The 19,001-nt window shown below is 46.2% G+C and overlaps 1 protein-coding gene across 3 annotated transcripts in view; it reads left to right on the top strand.

The window, feature by feature from the left end:
• The first annotated feature begins 643 nt into the window (after window positions 1–643).
• Window positions 644–19,001, top strand: part of GSN (gelsolin) — an 86,629-nt gene continuing 68,271 nt past the window's right edge. The window contains exon 1 of one of the 3 annotated variants that reach the window (XM_077305512.1): window positions 644–797. Coding sequence is in view for 2 of the 3 variants with exons in the window: in XM_077305510.1 (XP_077161625.1) it covers window positions 11,056–11,085 (30 nt within the window). In the remaining variant the exon portion in view is untranslated. Of the gene's footprint in view, window positions 798–11,046; window positions 11,086–12,051; window positions 12,091–19,001 lie in introns of those variants that run through there. The other 2 variants (XM_077305510.1, XM_077305511.1) reach the window with 2 other exon arrangements.

Raw genomic sequence — 19,001 nt, 5'->3', positions numbered from 1 at the left:
AATACCCCCCTGGTGAAGTCAAGAAACAGACTAACAAAGCCAGAATGATGCTCAGAGAAAGCCTGCTGCAAGACAAGTCCCAAAAAGACAGTAACAGAACACCAGCAGTGATTACCTATAGCTCTCTACTCAAAAACAGTTTGACACAGCAGCATCTAGTTAGAACCAGTCTACTGGATAATGACAGTTCTCTTTCACAAGTACAGGGCAGCAATCCTTTTCTTGCCCACAGGCGTCCCCCCCCCCAAAAAAATACAACATCTAATTTGAATATGGACGCTGGAACCAGAGCTTGCAATAAACCCAGATGCCAAACCACATAACACAATACTGGACTTAACATTTACACTTTCTCAGTCTCTTGCTCATTGTAACATTGTAAATGCCACTAAATGTGCTTTTGGCGCTGGACGCGGAACAGGGACATCTGCTTTGAAAGTGCATTGATGCCGCAAGGCGCGCCAGGGGCTCCGCGAGGGACGGTGGGTTGGGCTCCTCCACCAGGTTGCGCCGGCCACCTTCCCGCAGGCGGCTGCAAGGCGAGGCAGGCGGCATGGCCGCGGCCCTGCCCACCCGCGACTCCACCCCCGGCCCTCGCGGAGGGGCCACCGGCTCGCCCACGCGCTGGGCGGGACCCGCGGGGATGGCCGGCCCCATCGCCGTCCCCTCCCCGCGCCGCGCCCTCGCCCTCGCCCTCTGCTCAGCCTCGCCCGGCCCACTGCTCCTGCTGCTGCTGCTGCTGCTGCTGCTGGGCTTTCGCGGGTTGCAAACAATCGGCTTGTCTCCTGCAGCGCCAGGTAGGATCCCGAAGGGGTCGCATCGCTTGCTCGAGGGGGGGGGGATCCACGGGAGGGGGCGCCCTTTCGGGTCTCCCAGGGGCGCAGCGCTCGGAGCGGCTCTTCTCCAGCCGGGCGGACCGAGGGGAGGCGGGTCAGCCCTTCCCCGCTTCTCAGGAGGGCTGCCGGGGGGCGGGAGGTGTGGAGGGGACACCTGGCTACTTGTTGGGCAGGGGGGTGGGGATGGGATGGAGCTGGGCGGCCACTTCGGACTGGAGATCGGGGACCAGGGCAGGAGTGAGACACCAAGGTGAAGGGTAGGGAGCCCTGAGGCTTGGGAAATCAGGGTGGTTTGGGGATGGGGAAATGAGGATGCCTACTGGGGAGCCCTGGGGATGGGGAAATCAGGGTGGTTTGGGGATGGGGAAATCAGGATGCCTTCTGGGGAGCCCTGGGGCTTGGGAAATCAGGGTGGTTTGGGGATGGGGAAATCAGGATGCCTTCTGGGGAGCCCTGGGGCTTGGGAAATCAGGGTGGTTTGGGGATGGGGAAATCAGGATGCCTTCTGGTCCCCAAGACCTTCTGGAGCCGAGTGGCCAGTTCTTTGCAGAAGTTGGCCAAACCAGTACCTTCCTCAGAGAGATGCACCTGCGCTTCTAGGTTCCTGAGAAGGTTTGGGTTTTGCTGGGTGGGGGGAACAGTGATAGTCCCCTTCCTGGGGGCAGCAATTGCAAAGTGGGTGCAGGAGCCCTTTGCCAGAAAATATTTATTGGGGATGCAAGTGTACATGAGCATCAGCTATCATTTTTATTTTATCTGCTTTGCTTCAACATGATTTCTCTGTCTCACGCACACACATTCACAGAGAGAGAGACAGAGACAGAGAGAGAGAGGGCTTAAAAAAAAGCATTGGGACTCTTCAGCCCTACAAACTGCTAATTCTGTCCTAGTGTATTGCCTAGAGAATTCACATCTGGAAGGTTTACTACTCACACCTTTTTGCATAAAGAATTTACATTTGAAAGACTTGCAACAGCTTTCTCACCAACCCAAGTGCTGATTGGAAGGGCTTGACAAATGATTGATGGGGCCCCTGACCCCTTGTGACTTTGGGCCAGTGGGGGCAGGGTGTGTGTGTGTGTGTCTGGGGGGGGGGGAGACTTTCAGCTGGAACCATCAAATCCATTCTTGCAAAGACTTTAGATACCTTACTGGCCCCTGGACTGTGAGCAGCTATTAACAGCCAGAACTAAAAGTGGAATCTCCATGCCCAGACAGAGGCAAGGTTGGCATGGGTGTAAAATGCAGGGGAAATATAGTGGGGGAGGATTGTTGTTTTCCAGGCCTGTTAGTGGTGGCTTCCCAGGGGCATCTGGTTAGCCTCTGCAGGGAAAGGGATGCTGGACTAGGCCAGCCCTTCATCTGATCTGACAGCTGTGCTTTCTCGTACTAACCTTCAGGTGGTAGATTCAGGTATATAACTTACCCATGGGTCATGCTGTAGGGATAAAAAGGCAAAACCTTTTAAAGAGGAACCAGGGAGGCAGCGAGGGGAAAACAGAGACTAAAAGAGGTAAGAGAGAAAAATAGAGACCCAAGGTGACGAGAGTCAGAGTTTGCCACTGTTCAGTGATGTAGAAGGTGTGTTTTTTTCTGCACCTGCAAAACTTCCTCTTCTGTACTATTGTCTAGCAAACAGGAAAGGCTGCCTTCTTGGGTCTGGATTATTCCAGCCGGAGAGGAAAAGAGGAACATGCAGTAACAAAAGTGAACAGTGTGCCACGTTGCAATTCAGGATTAAAAGATGAGTCCTCACTCTGGAAATGGGAAAGACATGGGGGATGAGAGAGACAAATAGTTTAGTCCTATGCATGCTGACACAGAAATAAATCCCAATTTTCTATAATATTCAGTTCCCAGCAGGCAGGCATATAATGTCTGGTGTTCAACTTGTTCCCAAGGTCAGCAAAAAATACCGATGTTAGTGTAGAATAACAATTATATTTTTCTTAGTCTGTGCAAATCAACTGGCTCAGAAAGGTTTAACTCAGTTCAGGATCGCACTGAACGACAGTGTTATGTGATCTCTTTCCAGAGTGCCAGACTACATATTCAACAGGAGATTCCTGATTGGAGCTTTTGTTTTAAAATGATCTCAATTAAGACTCAGAGGAAAGAGTTTGAGGCGGGCTGCAGTGCCGGAGGAGGCTTTAAAACGACATTGCCCCGCCTAGATCATTTCCCGATCAAATTGCCTGCCTGAAGCTGCTCTTAGATGCAAAGGGGGAGGGAGACAGGGCTTCATATGGCATATTTTCAGAATGCATTGGTGTTGCTTTGGGGAGTAATGGTAAGATAAGGGGTCTAGAGCAGAATTTTTCATTTCTGAAAACAAAATGCCCCAGGCACATCAAGATAAATCCGTGTTTTCATCTAACCTATTTGCCTTAAGTTATTATGTTTCCTCTGGATTCCTGAAGATTACCAAGAATTGAAGAGCTCTGCAAGGTTCCTGGACATAAAATAAAAAAGGAAAATTTGAGGTTTGCAAAAAGACTTTTAAAAAGACAATCTAAAACATGATCCCTGTCCAAACTGTTTTCTTTCTTTTTTTTTAAGAAGGAAAAAAGAAATAAACACATCTTTTAGGAATTTATTGCTTAGAGTACATTCAATACTCTCTGGTATTCATTGCAAAACTTTTGCTCTAAGGTAGATGTGGCTGACTTTGCAAACTGGCAAAGTTATGACTCCAGGGAAAAAAAAAACTAGACTTGTTTTTACTGGCTGTTTCCTCATGACTTTAAGAACAACCTGACAGTAGGAATTTAACCAGAGGTATGGAAGTAATCACCTGATCTATGCATGCAAAAAGATCCTGCACATTTGCTTTTCTTCCCTGTACCAGCTGCTGGGGCTTCATGCATACAATAAGTAAATTCAATTTCTTTTACATCTTTTATATACCAGAAGGAACAACCATAATCGCTTCTAGATACAATCCATTTTCATCAAACTCCCCGGGAGTGGTCGTTGACTAGCATTCCCCACAGTACCTTAGAGCAGGGGCAGTCAACCTGTTGTCCTCCAGATGTCCATGGACTACAATTCTCATGAGCCCCTGCCAGCAAATGCTCATGGGAATTGTAGTCCATGGACATCTGGAGGACCACAGGTTGACTACCCCTGCCTTAGAGGGCCTATGGCCGATTGTTACTAAAATATTAAAATAGTAATATAAGGAAAGGCAATAGGATTTTGCCACCTTTGATACTACAAACTGTTTTTGGAGGATTGGAGGTTTCAACCACTGATGAAGCCAATGAAAACAGATTGTATCTAGAAGCCGTTATGGTTGTATTATAATGTTGTATTATAATGTTCAATGTAAACCACCCAGAGCTGCAAAGAAATGGGCGGTATAGAAATCTAAATAAATAAATAAATGGTTGTTCCTTCTGGTATATAAAAGCTGTAAAAACAAATTTAATTTATTCTTTGTATATATTACAAACATATTGCCTTAGAAAGATTCCCTGTTTCTTCTGTTGATTGTTCATTGTGAACCTTTCTTTTTTGTACTGTAATTTCATGGGGCTGCATGCATGGCCTTCCTCTTAAAAATCAGGAATGTAACAGATCAACTGTTTAGAAGGCATCCTTATTTAATCCTCCTCCCTTCTCCTGCTCTGCCAGACAGCTGATCCACACAGTTACGGGTTTACACACATTTGGGCTGGGACCAGTGATGGGGAAACATCATTTGTACAATTTCTGCATTTCAGGCTGGTGCTGAATGACTCAGGGGCAAAAAAAAAGAAAAAAAAAGGCACTATGACCATCCTATTTATATTGCAGGGCTTGTCTCCCTTCCCATAACTTCCCATATAACGTTTTGCATAGATTCTTTTTTTAATTGTGAAATCAACTATTTTTGGAAATACCATATTCTGTCTGATGCCGCAAGCAAATTTTAATACTTCCCACCATGGCTGAGGTAGCCTGGGAATAGCCTAGGCTAGCCCACTCTTGGAAGCCAAACAAGGTTGACCATGGTATTTATTATAATTTACTGAATGTCACATGTGTAATATAGCTAGGAGATCCTAAAATTGCCTGGCTGCAAGGGAAGAGATGTTCAGAGCTGGTTTACCACTGCTGCCCCCCACGTCACAACCCTGGTATTTCTTGGAGATCGCCCATCTGAGTGCTAGCCAGGCCTGATCCTGCTTCTGAGAGCTGGCAGGATCGGGCTTGCCTGGGCTATCCTGGTTAATACTTGGATGGGAGACCACCAAGGAAGAGTTGCTATGCAGAGACAGGCGTTGACAAAACATCTGTGAAATCTCTCGCCTTTAAAACCCAATTGAGTTGTCCTGGTTTGGCTGCAACTTGACAGTGCTTTCAACCACCCAGGTAGCTTTGGGAGTCATTCCTTCAACTGAGTTCATATACAAAAGTGTCTTAGGAATGCATGTGATTCTGGAGAAAAGCTGCCTAAACGTGCTTCTGACGGCAGAATCCAGCTCCCTGGGAATCAAGCTCTTGCAACAAAATGAGCAGCTCCTGGGCCTGTCTGTTTGCAAAAGATTGATGCCTGATGAAAATCTCAGCAGTTGGAAGGAGGTGCTTGACCTGATTTCTTGCGGATGGCCTGTGGGGCTTCAGCACTCTGCACATAGTAGAAGGAGGCCTCATGTATCTCTAGGTCAGACTAATGAGCTACTGAATTCAGTATTGGCTGCAGTGACTGGCAGCAGCTCTCCAGGGTCCTGGTCCGAGAAGGTCTTTCCTAACACCTGAGATCTTGTAATGAGAGATGCTGGCTTTCAAACCTGAGACCCTCTAAAACTTGTGTTCTGCATAAGACATCTATTATATATAATTTTTGCTTCTAAATCATGGCCAAGGCCAATGGCACAAAATAGGTAATGTTAATTTATTACTCTGTTAAAAACAAACGACCAATTAAACTGGAATTCCCAACACTTTTCACCTATAAATGGCATCTTCAGGGGAATGTGCATTATATACTACAATAATAACATTAACTGAGCATTATACAATGATCATTAAGATCACGCAATATATAGATTTATAAACCAGCTCTAAAATATACAAAACTTATTTCAGTATTAAGACTGCATGTAAGAGAATTCCTTGCAAAAAAAAAAAAAACAAAGATAAGAATTTTCAACACTTGGCCAACTGCAACCCAGAAATAAGAAAAGAGTTTTTTAATCTGAATGAAATTTACCAATGTATTCAGATTTTTTTTTCTAAACTAGCAGTTTTGTGTATTTTAGGGCCCTTTTATGGCTAAAACACATTGGGAATTCTTTTTAGTAGTTTAGTAGTGTACCATTGGCCTTAGCTTTGGTTCTCCATACCTATGATTGGTGCAGCCCTTTATTTTCTTGTGTCTAAATCAAGCTGTGCCATCTTTCACAGTGAAGGGGGGGGTAGTTGTATAAAGCTGGAACGGGACCTAAGAGATCATGGAGTTCAACTTCCCTTTATCAGAATACCTGAAATGATCTTGGGCTGAAAACCTACAGGGCCTATTTCTTGAAATAGAAGGAAGTGGCACCGTGCTGCAGCTGTGAAAGTTACCCAGACTAGGAGTCCCCAAGGCCAGGAAAGCACATGAGTCACAGCTGCTCCTAACACGCCCTCAAGCTCACCACCAGATCTTTTATGGAAGATCTCCAGGGATTTCTCAGTCGCTTGGTGATTAAGACAGCTGAGCCACCCGTTATTGACTTCCCCAGAAATGTGGCATCGCAGTTGGAGTGCTGAATACAAGCTGTGTCATGTGACACAAAGCCCATCAGACATGAAAGCAGCCTGTGTGAATGGAGTAGGTTATGTTCCAAGGTGGAGCCATTTCCCAGAATTCACTGCAGTGCACAGAGATTCCCTTTTCTGAAGGATCAGAAGTCTGGAAAACTCTAGCTGAATGTTGGGCACATGACACAATGCAAACTGAAACGAAGTCTTGATTGAGATGAGACCAATTGTGTCTGGAACACCTTTAGTACAGCTTACATGGAGCTCGCAAAAAGCAGCCTCTTTTGTTGACTTCCGTTAATGTTTAGCCCAGGGGTGGCTCAACTGTGGCTCTCCAGAGGTCTGTGGACTACAATGACCATGAGCTCATGCCAGCATGTTGAATTGGCAGGGCATCATGGTAATTGTAGTCCATGAACATCTGGAGAGCCACAGTTGGATCACCCTTGGTTTAGCCCATTGATTTTTGTTCCCTTGCCTTTCCTCGAAGGGAGTCAGGTGCACAGGCCTCCTCCGTTTTATTCTTCCAATGAGCCTGTAAGGCAGGCTAGCATGAGAGAGGGTGACTGGTTCAAGATCGTCCCTTGAGTCTCAAGGCTAGATGTGGATCTGAAGCTGGGGTTGGTCCCATCAGGGTCAGACACCTGAACTCTTGGACTATGCTGTCTCTAGTGAGAGGTTCTGGGACCAGAGCCTCACCAAAATAGCTGTATAAACCCCGGGGAGTTTTTTTTTTCTTCCATCCCACCTCAATCCCAAATAGTCACAGGCGGGGTGTGGTTACTGGGCCGAGAAGAGAACTCCCTCTGCAGTACTCAGAAACCCTCTCTGATTTATTAACACTGCAAATCACAAAGCTGAGTCAGGGTGCTGCAAGTTACGTACAGCCAGATCCCTCATGAGCTTGAACAGTCTGTGCGGCTGCTTCCTCACACTCCCTCACACTCAGCAGCCACAAGCCATCGGGGAAGAAGTAAAAGAGTGCCTCCAAGAACTTATAATGGAGGGGGGGCTCTGGGTGTGAGCTTTAATGAGAGAATAGGGCATGCTTTGTCTGGGGTGACAAAGTCTGGTGTGTCCAAATGCAGAGCTGCAACCTGCTGAGTCTGTAGAACTTTTCAGATTCCTGGTGGCTCTGATTGCGCCGTTCATTTAATTCCTCTGAAGTTTCAGTTGTTGTGGGATCTTTACATTCAGGTGGTCCATTGGACCATCTAGCGGAGTATGGTTTTGCTCTGACTGGCTGTGGCCCTTCATGGCTTTGGGTAGATCAAAAGTCTTTTCCATTGTGGGGTAGTGGTGGACTCTAATCCGGAGAATCGGATTTGATTCCCCACTCCTCCATGTGCAGCCAGCTGAATGACCTTGGACCAGGCACAGTTCTCTTAGAGCTATTCTTACAAGCAGTTCTCTTAGAGCACTCTCAGCCACACCTACCTCACAGGGTGTCTGTTGTGAGGAGAGGAAGGGGAAGGTGGTTGTAAGCTGCTTTGGGACTTCTTCATGTAGTGAAAAGGGTACAAAAAACAGCTCTTCTCTCTCTTCTCCTCTTTTCAGAGATGCCAGTTGATTGAACAAGGGGGTAATGTGAAAAGAATCCTTTAAAAAGCCAATGACAGCTGAAGACTGATACACATTTGCTCAGAAGTAAGACCTGTTAGCTCAGTACAACATCTGAATGCACAGGGATAGAATTGCACTGTAAGAAGCAATGAACTGTAGAAAGAAAGAGCAGCAGGGAAAAAATGGGTTAGTTTGGTCTTTGGATGTATTCTCCCAAGCATCTGATCCATGTTGGAGTTTCCTGAAGGGTTTTGGACTTCTCACATCCCAAGTGGGATCTTGACATTAAAACTAAACTCGTAGTACTCCCTAGAATCTTCATGGAAGCAGAGATAAAAGGGGAATTCAGATACCTCTGGGGTGATTTTTCTGTCTTCATGCAAAGAAAGGGGTTAACAGAACATCTTTTTCAAGGACAGAACTTTTGAAATTTCCATATCCACTGCAGGAATGTATGGAGTGGGTGTTAGACTCTTATCCAAGTAGCTTAAAGTGAAACCCTGGTAGCTTGTAATGAAGCAAACGGTAAAGCAATAAACTGTAAATAAAACACCATTAAAAAAAAAAAAACAGTGTTCAATCTGCTAAACAATCCAGATACCAATTTAAAAGTTTGACTCAATAAAAATAGTTTAAGAGGAATACCTGAAAGATTAGATGTGCAAAATGATGCTAAGCAAGTTTATTTAAGGCCAGCTACAATACCATATGAGCCTCTTGTGGCGCAGAGTGGTAAGGCAGCAGATATGCAGTCTGAAAGCTCTGCCCATGAGGCTGAGAGTTCGATCCCAGCAGCCGGCTCAAGGTTGACTCAGCCTTCCATCCTTCCGAGGTCGGTAAAATGAGTACCCAGCTTGCTGGGGGGTAAACGGTAATGACTGGGGAAGGCACTGGCAAACCACCCCGTATTGAGTCTGCCATGAAAACGCTAGAGGGCGTCACCCCAAGGGTCAGACATGACCCGGTGCTTGCACAGGGGATACCTTACAATACCATGGTATGGAATGTTAATAAACATACATCTAGAATTCTGAGGGGTGTAAAGGGGACAAGAGGTGAAGGAATTCTTAGAGCTAGAAGTAACACTCACTGAGATGGGCTTCATTTCAGACTCCCATAAGCAGGTTTAGGTCTGCAGTTTTCATAGATTCCCTAGAGAAAAAGTGCTGTCCAAGATTGTCCCTTCACAACTGGACACTGTCAGATCTTTGCCCACAGCCCAGTGGTAACAGATACGAAAAGAGACTCTGTTGGGAGAAGCAAATAGAGAGAAATGTTTACACTGCAACTAATAGCAGTGTGTGGATGCCACAGAGGCAGAACTGTTACCAAGGAGACAGGATGGGAAGAAGTTATTCCAAGGAAGGCAAAAGCAGTCACACCCTCTCAAATTCTAGGCCTGATTGTTAAATTCTGTTCGGCCAAGATCTGAGACAAAGCAGGGGAAAGCTTGATGAAGGGGTGAGGGTGGAAAGGACTCCTTTGAACAAGAAAGAAAAAATCCATAACAGGAATTCCCTGCAGAACATTTTGTGGTTTGTGAGATTAAAAGCCGTGCATCCCGTCTGGTTTGCTGTTCCATTTTTGTCATGCCTTATGCCGGTTGGTTGTTATCCCAAAGAGATGAAATTCTCAACTTAACCTTATGAAATCTCTCCACAGATAATTTTTGAACTCAGAAGCAGCAGCTTCCAAACTGTGTCCCAGGGTGCACCAATGTGTCGCAAACAGAGCCCAGAGTGTGTTTTGGGGGAGGGATCAGGCCGTTGGCTCAAAGGCTGCCACCCCTGTCTCACCTGACATCTTCGTTAGGTGGGGAGAAAGATATACAGAGGTTCCTTGACACAATCCAAGCTACAGTTCCTTGTGGGTGCATTGGGGAGAGAAGCCTTCAGTCCAGTGGTCACCAGATCAGCTCCTGATGTCTGTAATCAAAGGAATCTTGGGTACAGGCCCTGGGGAAAGATCCCTTCTCACCCAGGCTCTTGGAGAACCACCACCTGGCAGAGCACAGTGGTAGTGTCTGCATGATCCAACCAATGCCCATATAAGCATCTCTGCTGTCCAAGAAGAACAAAGCAAAGCAGAGGATGGAAAGACCATGGGAGATCATGATGCCCTGTATTTAGGAAAGACCGCCCCCACCCGCCCATTTTTCTGAGAATTAGTTGCAACAATACATCTATATATTTGTTTGAACATCAAGGAAAAGCAGGCCTCAAAAAATTGCACTATAGTTTTTGAATATTAGGGAGTCCCCATTGCTGGGGAACAAAAGGGTAGCTACTCCAGGCTATGGCTACAATGCAATTTTCTTGTATAAGAGAAAAAGAAGAAGAGCTGCCCCCCCCACACACACACACACACTTTTTACTACCTGGAGTGTCAAAGAACCTTACAATTACCTTCCCTTCCTCTCCCCACAACAGACACCCTTGTGAGGTAGTTTGAGGATGAGAGAGCTCTGAGAGAACTGTAACTGGCCCAAGGTCACCCATCTGGCTGCCTGTGGAGGACTAGGGAATCGAACCTGGATTCCCTCTCCTTTGCAAACAGCCTCCTTACTTCTCTCTTTGCAATCCAATCGCTGTCAAGTGTGGGACTGTTGATGGAGACATGACAAACCCTCATTTCCCCTTGATCTTATGACCAATTCAGGTCATCTGCCAGCAGCTGGTAAAAATAGCACTGAACCACTTAATGCTAAGAGCAAGAAGAGTAGATGGAACAGGCCGTTAGGTTAAGACGATCCCTCCCCCCCGCCCAAGCACAATGTTATACACGTATTATTTATAAATTAAGATTACACATTTCTCAAGCACAATTAGCATTCTGTGCAAAATTTTGCAAGCCGAATAATTTCAAACTGTAGCAACTGAAACCCTATTTAAAATTTTCCTAGGGAGAGTGTTATTAAAATAAAGTTATGGGGATGACATGTGTCAAAGACGCCAAGGTAGTAAGTAAGACCTGCTTTTGAATAAATTGCTTGGAATGTTAACTTGCTTTTTTTTTTTTAATGATATGAATAAATCCAACTTTGCTAACCCAGGACTTTTTGTCCAACTCCCCTTCTGCCCCCTCCTTATCTATGCAGCTCCTTGTTTCTGCCGCTTGATAATCTAAATTGAACCTCGTTTCTTCCACCTGATGATCCAAACCCTTTTCGTTTCCAAAACTTGCCTTTGTGCATGACCCATGACATCTTCCTCAGGCATGCCTTGGAGGAGGGTTGGAAATTCCTCTTCTACAAGAGGGTGGTGGGTGAGTGGGGACGTCTTCCGGCAACTCTTTTTCTACCTGCAATTTCTTAAATGCTAAACAAAATGATATGTGATTACATTTTTAGCAGATAAAAGTAAACCTGCCAATAAAATCACCACCTTCACACTTCAAATAGCCTGTGAGAAGTCTGGCTGTTGTGGGTATTCCGGGCCTTCAACAATTCAGCTTATGGGAAGATTTATCCCATAATATCCAGTGCTGATCCTGCTGCTGTTTTCATCCCACTGTTATCCAAAAGAGCTCGGGGAACTGTGTGCAAGGAGTGGGACTGCCTGCTAGATAAGGCCACTGTCGATTTGATCTTCACAACAGCCTTGTGAGGTAGGTTAGAACAAGTGATTGTAACTGGTCCAAGTACACCTAGTGAAGCAGAATGTGGATTTCAACCCGGTCCTAGGCTGACGCTAACCGCTACACCACACTAGCAAACTAAACAGAAGCAGCTACCTCAAGTGGGTGGATTTGACAGAATGCTAAAGCAGGCTTTGGGGTTATTCCACAGAAGTTACTAGTCCACAAGAAAAAAAAGCATTTGCTTGTTTACTCTCACTTAAGTTGGTCTTTTGTGGCACCGCAGTGACCTGAATCTGGCAAAGGGTTTCCTAGGGAAAGGGTTTCCTAGGGAGAGTGTTATTAAAATAAAGTTATGGGGATGACATGTGTCAAAGACGCCAAGGTAGTAAGTAAAACCCGCTTTGAATAAATTGCTTGGAATGTTAACTTGCTTTTTTTTTTTGAATGATATGAATAAATCCAACTTTGCTAACCCAGGACATTTTGTCCAGTAAGGGGAATCCAGCAAACATGTGCTAAAAGTTAGCAGATGGGTACCCATTGCTTTTTTTTTTTTTTACTGTGAAGGGGAATGTTTGCATTTTCTCACTCAGATCTATTTTGTCAGTGAAGTCAGAGGGACAACCAGTCTGTCCTGCAATGAGGCCCCCTGGGCTATGGGGAACTTCTTACCACACATAAGGATTTAATGCTTATCCATAACCATTTAAAATCTCTTCAGTTTGGGACAGGACTGAGGGCAGTTTATTCGGCAGGACCACAACAAAAAAGTCATAAAGCACAAAGAAAATGGTTCTTAGTTTTTAAGAAGAAGAGTTAGTTCTTATATGCACTTTTCTTTACCAGAAGGAGTCTCAAAGCGACTTACAATCTTCCCTTTCCTCTCCCCACAACAGACACCCTGTGGGGTGGGTGAGGCTGAGAGAGCCCTGATGTTACTGCTTGGTCAGAACAGCTTTATCAGTGCTGTGGTGAGCTCAAGGTCACCCAACTGGCTGCATGTGGGGAAGCAGGGAATCAAACCAGGCTCCCCTGATTAGAAGCCACTATACTAACCACTATACCATGCTGGCTCTCTTATTTCTACCCTTATTGGGGCAAGTTGGTTTGCCCCCTCCCAAAGTGGCCAATGATGGACCTGGTTGGGGTGGGAAGGGAAGGGCCTTTGGCCATTGAAATCTTTGCCAGCCTGGCTCCTCTCACTTCCAGGGGGCGTGACCAGCTGACATCACTTCCTGGTACCTCAAAGCCTGAAAAATATTTCATTGGTACCTCCACAATCAAAAGGTTAGAAAAAACTGCTCTCGATCCTGTTAATAATGAAGGTGCTGTGACTGTTTGATCATTGGCCAGCCCAGTCCTGTGCATGTTACTTGCAAGTAAATCCTATCAAGTTCATAGAAGCTCCTGCAAATGCAAAAAGAGCCAGTTTGGTGTAGTGGTTAGGAGTGCGGACTTGTAATCTGGCATGCCGGGTTCGATTCTGCACTCCCCCACATGCAACCAGCTGGGAGACTTTGGGCTCGCCACGGCACTGATAAAACTGTTCTGACCGGGCAGTGATATCAGGGCTCTCTCAGCCTCACCCACCCCACAGGGTGTCTGTTGTGGGGAGAGGAATGGGAAGGCGACTGTAAGCCGCTTTGAGCCTCCTTCGGATAGGGAAAAGCGGCATATAAGAACCAACTCTTCTTCTTCTTCTTCTAATAAAAGTCAGGGTGGACCCTTTTCCAGGCAGATGGACTGTTGCAATAAAACTGCACTTAGATAAGCCACAATTCTTTTTATTTAAGAACGCATGGCACCATAACAAGCTTCCTATCAGACCATCGGGACCACATGGCTTCCTGTGGCTTTGAAGAGCCAGGCATGTTTAAAAATAAAACCTTTCTCTTGTTTCTAATACATAATTATGGTGGCACATGTAAAGGCTTTGGGGTTGGCTGCCGTTAAGTGAATGTTGTGGCAAGCATGCAGAACACTGTGATAAAGATTAAATAAAAATAGGCAAGATGGTTTGTTTAGGTAAGGTGTTTAAAACACACACACTTCAATGGGGCAGGCTTCTCAAAAATAGTCAAAAAGAAAGCCTGCCTGAAGTCTTTGAACTGGATGCAGCTTGAGGCTTGATGTTAAATTCACTTCAGCATACGAAATCACAGACACTAAACTCTGTCCATGGCTGTTATTCAGGTTTACAAACATCCCAGGAAAAAAAAAGAGAGGAGAAAATACTTAACCCCCAAAATACTGAGTCAAGGAACGCAAAGGTCCAATGAAGATAAACATGTGGCTAGGTGTAATAAGTAATTTACATAGAAGAATTAGAAATATTATCTAAAAATGCATAAACTTATTTTTAAAGAAGGTTAAAAACACTAAAATGTGTCTGGTTTCGGCTAGTGGGTCTTTTATAGTTGTAATGATTTTACATATGAGGACTTTTAGTGTTTTTAACCGTCTTTAAAAACAAATACATGTGTTTTCATATAGTATAATAGTCCTAATTCTTCTATTCTCTTAGATTCTCTAATGGCATTTTCTGAGCTTTGTTGGTCAGTTTCCAAATGTCAAAGCAGCAGTGAGCTCTCACAGCCAGGCAATGGGAGAAAAATGCTGCTTGTCAATTTCTGCTTTGATTTTTGGAAACTGGCAAAGCAAGCTAAGAAAATACGTTAGAGAATATTCTGGAAAATAAGAACATACATTGAGAACTGATTTGTGAGTCACTGATGAAAATCTTGCTTGGAACATGGCTTGTATATCCAGACCCCTTTCTGGCTCACTTTGAATAAAAGAAGAAAAAGACTTTAGCCTATGCCAGTTTCTTTATAGGTTTGGCTTTACACCACTGGCAGGTCCGTATGTTTCTGGCATTTGCCTCCCTGGAGAAAATGGCTCCTTTGGAAGATGGTCACTGATGCTCCTCCCCTCCCAAACCCCACCTTTTTCAGGCTCCACCCCCAAAAAGAATTTTAGGACTTTTCCCAGCTCAGATCTGGCAATTCTATCCAGAAGCCATTTTCTTCTTGGGAAAACTGCTTTAAAGCCCAAGGTTATCCACTGTAACAATCTGATTTATTACCACCCAGTTGAAGGAAGAAGAAGAGCTGTTTTTTTGTACCCTGCTTTTCACTACCTGAAGGAGTCTCCAAGCAGCTTACAATCGCCTTCCCTTCCTCTCCCCACAACAGATGCCCTGTGAAGTAAGTGAGGTTGAAAGAGAACTGTGAGTGGTCCAAGATCACCCAGCTGGCTGCTTGTGGAGGAGAGGTGGGGAATCAAACCCGTTCTCCACATCAGAGGCCAGTGCTCTAACTCAGCGGTCCGCAAGCTTGCGCCCGCTGCGGACCGCTGCTCCGGAGTCCGGGGAGAGGGCGGCCTGGGGGCTCTCGCACGCGCGGCATCCCCAGTGCAAGCGCGCATGCACAGCCTGCCGCACACGTGCGTTTGCGCCCGACGGGCACAAACGCGCGTGCGCGGCCGCCATCCCGGCGGCCGCAGCTCCCCCTCCCAGCCCCTCCGGGCCGCCAGCAAATCGGCCGCTAAAGCTTTGGTCCATCCAGGCAAAAAGAGAGGGCAAGCTTCTCTTCCCTCCCCCCCCCCCCGAAGCGAGAAGCTTGCCGGGCCGCGAGCTAATCGGCTGCTTTGGCGGCCGATTTGCTCGCGGCCTGGCGAGCTTCTCGCTTCGGGGGGGGGGAGGGAAGAAGGAGTCACGGCCCGGCGCCAAGCCCTTCACGGCCCAGAAGCGGGCCGTGGCCCGCGGGTTGGGGGCCACTGCTCTAACTAACAGGGTGACAGCCTGAGAAGCCTGTAGGCTCAGTTGAAGGACAGCCTCTTCTCGGGGCTGTTTCATCACCCTGTGACCCAAGGAGCCATTTGGGGCTCTGGATAGAAAGAGGAAATTAGTAAGGCTTACCCAAATATAGGTCCCAAGCCACAAAGCATATTACAGAGTTAAGCGCCCACAAGCATGATTGGCAGCCAATGCAGGTTCTCCAGAGCAAGGTATAAGAGTCCATCGAACCCCAGATGAAATCAGGGGACTCTTTTCTGCACCAGATGATGCTGGCAAGGGGGGGGGCTCTCAAGGTCAGCAGCACCTACAGCCCCTTCCAAGAGAGAAGAAGCCTGAAGAGGATTCGAGAAGGGAGGGGAGATGGGGAAAGAGGCAGTCTCAGCTCTTAAAGAGTTAACCACAAGGGACAGTGGGGTTGCCACAGACGCAACTACCCATCATGAAATCATTCAGCCCCCATTAAAACTGAATCCTCCCAGGGGCAGCCTTCTCAGCCTGGAAGGATAAAGCCCTCCAGCCTATGTAAGCAAAAAGATTTAGAAGACATTTGACAGAATGATACACAAGTAAAGAATTAGCATCCCCCCCTTTTTTTGTCATTTAAACCCCTTCAAGGAGCTTGGGCTACCTGTTTAAACACAAAGATCATAGAAAACTAATTCTTAAGAAGCATCCAGCTGCATGGTCTGTCCAGCAAAACCCAGGCTCCAGAGAGTATTGCAACCGAACCACAAAGCCCCGCCCCCATGCTGAAGGAGAAGAAGAAAAGCTGGCTTTTTATACCAAAGGGGTCCCCAAGCAGTTTACAAACACCTTTCCCTTCCTCACCTTACAACAGACCCCCTGTGAGGTAGATGGGGCTGGGTGTGGAGGATCCATGGGGAATCAAGGCCGGCTCTCCAGATTAGAGTCTGCCATTCTTTTTAACCACTATGTGTTGAAACCCCCTCCCCCAAGAAATAAAGTGGCTAGCTGGGAATATTGGGTCATATCACCCAATAAATGTTTAACAAATTTTCAGAATATATTCAGAATGAATTAACTCCCACCCATTCAGGAAACCCTTCCAACGGCTGTCAAGAAACCCCAGGATTTCATGAAACCCTGGTTGAGAAACCCTGCTGTAGACCATTCCGCACTTATTGGAAAATGCACTTTCAATGCACTTTAGAAGTAGATGTTCCAGTTTTGCACAGGAAAAGCCAGCTGCAAAAGCCCATTGAAAGTGCAGAATGTAGGGCTCATTTTAAATACTTCTACTCTTTAAGCTGTGATAACTGCTACTAACCAAGAACATTCCTAACCTTCCAACCCCAAAAGAGGACATTTTAATCAGGCTTTTAAAAACAGCCCCAGAGAGGACAGACACACAAAAAAGAGGGTGTGTCCTCTAAAAAGAGGACATCTGGTAACCCTTAGAAATTACATGTCAGGAACCTGCTTACAGATGAGAATCTGCATGGTATAGTGCAGGGTTAGCTAAAAGTTGGCTCCCCAGATGTCCATGGACTACAATTCCCATGAGCCGCTGCCAGCATGTGCTCATGGGAATTGTAGTCCATAGACATCTGGAGAGCCACAGTTTGGCTGCCCCCATAGTGTGTTTGGACTCGGATCTGTATGCTCTGGGATGGAAGCTTGCTTTGGGTGCCTTTGGACTGGTTACATATTTTTCCTGAGCCTAACCTTCCTCACAGGGTTGTTGTGAAGGTAAAATGCAGAAGGGAAGAATGCAGAAAAGAGCAGGAGTCCAGCAGCACCTTAAAGCCTAAGAATTTCTGGCAGTGGATGAGCTTTCGTGAGTCTTCAGATAACTCATTTCTTCTTATTCGGAGGAGAGAACGGTTGTGTGAGCTGCCTGGAGTTCTTGGGGTGTCTAAGTGGGGAGCAGGATATAAATGAAATATACCCTCCAGTTTTGCCTTTTAAGTCCCACAGTTTTGTCCGTTTCATACAAGACCTTTGTCTCATATGACAACCAATCCTGTGGATAGTTGCTCACATGTAATGCACATGCACATGTACTCTTTGGGGTGCATGGCAGTGGCCTTTAGCCTCTTCCCTGAGGAACGCGAGGGCTTCTGATCAGGAATGTCTTAGTAAGATCAGTAATGACAGAGAAGCTTTGGTGCCAGGTGACTTTCCAAAAGGATGTGGACAAAACTGAGAGGGTAGAGAGGAGAGTGACGAGGGTGATCCAGGGCCTGGGGACCAAGCCGTAGGAGGAAAGGCTGAGGGACTTGGGAATGTTCAGCCTGGAGAAGAGGAGGTTGAGAGAGGACATGATGGCTCTCTTGAAGTATTTGAAAAGTTGTCACTTAGAGGGCAGGGAAAGGTTCCTGTGGGCAGCAGAGGATAGGACGTGCAGTAACTGCTTTGAGCTACATGTAGAACAGTACCAGCTACATATTGGGGGTGGGGGTGGGATTTCACAGAGTAGTTTAGCAGTGGAATCAACTATCTAAGGAGGTAGCGAGTTCCCCTCACTGGTGATCTTTAAGCAAAAGCTGGAAGGATATTTATCCCAGATGCTTTAGGCTGATCCTCCATTGAGCAGGGGGGTTGGACTAGATGGCCTCTATGGCCATTCTAACTTTATGATTCTATGATTGGCAACCAGTGCTGTCCTTGCCCTGCAGTGCGCGGGTGGAGGGGTGTTACGGGATGAGCGCAAGGTGTGCTGCTGTGTCTTGACATGCTCAGACAGTCTGTTGTGCAGTCACTGTGTTCCAGAATTATTCTCAGACTCTTTTGCAACGCACAACAGTTTCAGTGGCAGATGAGCCAAAGTGACAAGGCAAACCACTGGCACAAATGCAGGGAAGTTTCAAGCAAAGTCTGGCCCAGCTGCATCTCCCTGTGGCAAAAGAACCCTAAGCAAATTGGCCACACTGGGCAAAGAGCAGCTGTAATGCCTGCAGCTTCCCACACAGAACTGCAAGTAGGAATTTCTTTCCTTCTTGTGACCATCTAAGGGCTTCATCCTGCAGTTTCCAAAAATACTAGGGAGCATTTTCCTGAACTGCAGCCGGATGAGTAAAGTGGAAACTAGTGGCTCTCGGCCAGGAAGGTGTGGTTCTAGCAAGGCATTATTAATCATCCATCCTGGGTTCAGTAGTCTTGAAGGTAAATATTGTCAAGACAACTGGAAACTGATGGTGGGAAGTACAGTAATTCTCTCAGCCTAGGATTAAGCAATCTGCTGGGGGTGGGGAGGGCTAAGGATAAGCCATAGAAGGCAGCAACCGAGTATAGTGAGCAGATTGATAGATGGGAAACCTAAATGTAAGGCAATAAAAATCACTGGATCCCAAAATCACTGGATCCAAGCAGGTCTATCTGGTCTTAGCATCATGGCTCCCAGCAACATTAAGGCAACAAGCCTAAAAACAATTTCCTTAGAGTAAGACCCATAGAATAAATTGGGACTTACTTCTGAGTCAGCCTGTTTTGGCCTGCTGTAATTGCAGCTTAGCACGAGAAACAAAACAGCC

This window comes from Paroedura picta, chromosome 12 (assembly GCF_049243985.1).
Source record: "Paroedura picta isolate Pp20150507F chromosome 12, Ppicta_v3.0, whole genome shotgun sequence".
NCBI lineage: Eukaryota > Metazoa > Chordata > Lepidosauria > Squamata > Gekkonidae > Paroedura > Paroedura picta.
The sequence above is the reverse complement of the archived record's forward strand: the minus strand, read 5'-3'. Positions and strand labels throughout refer to the sequence as shown.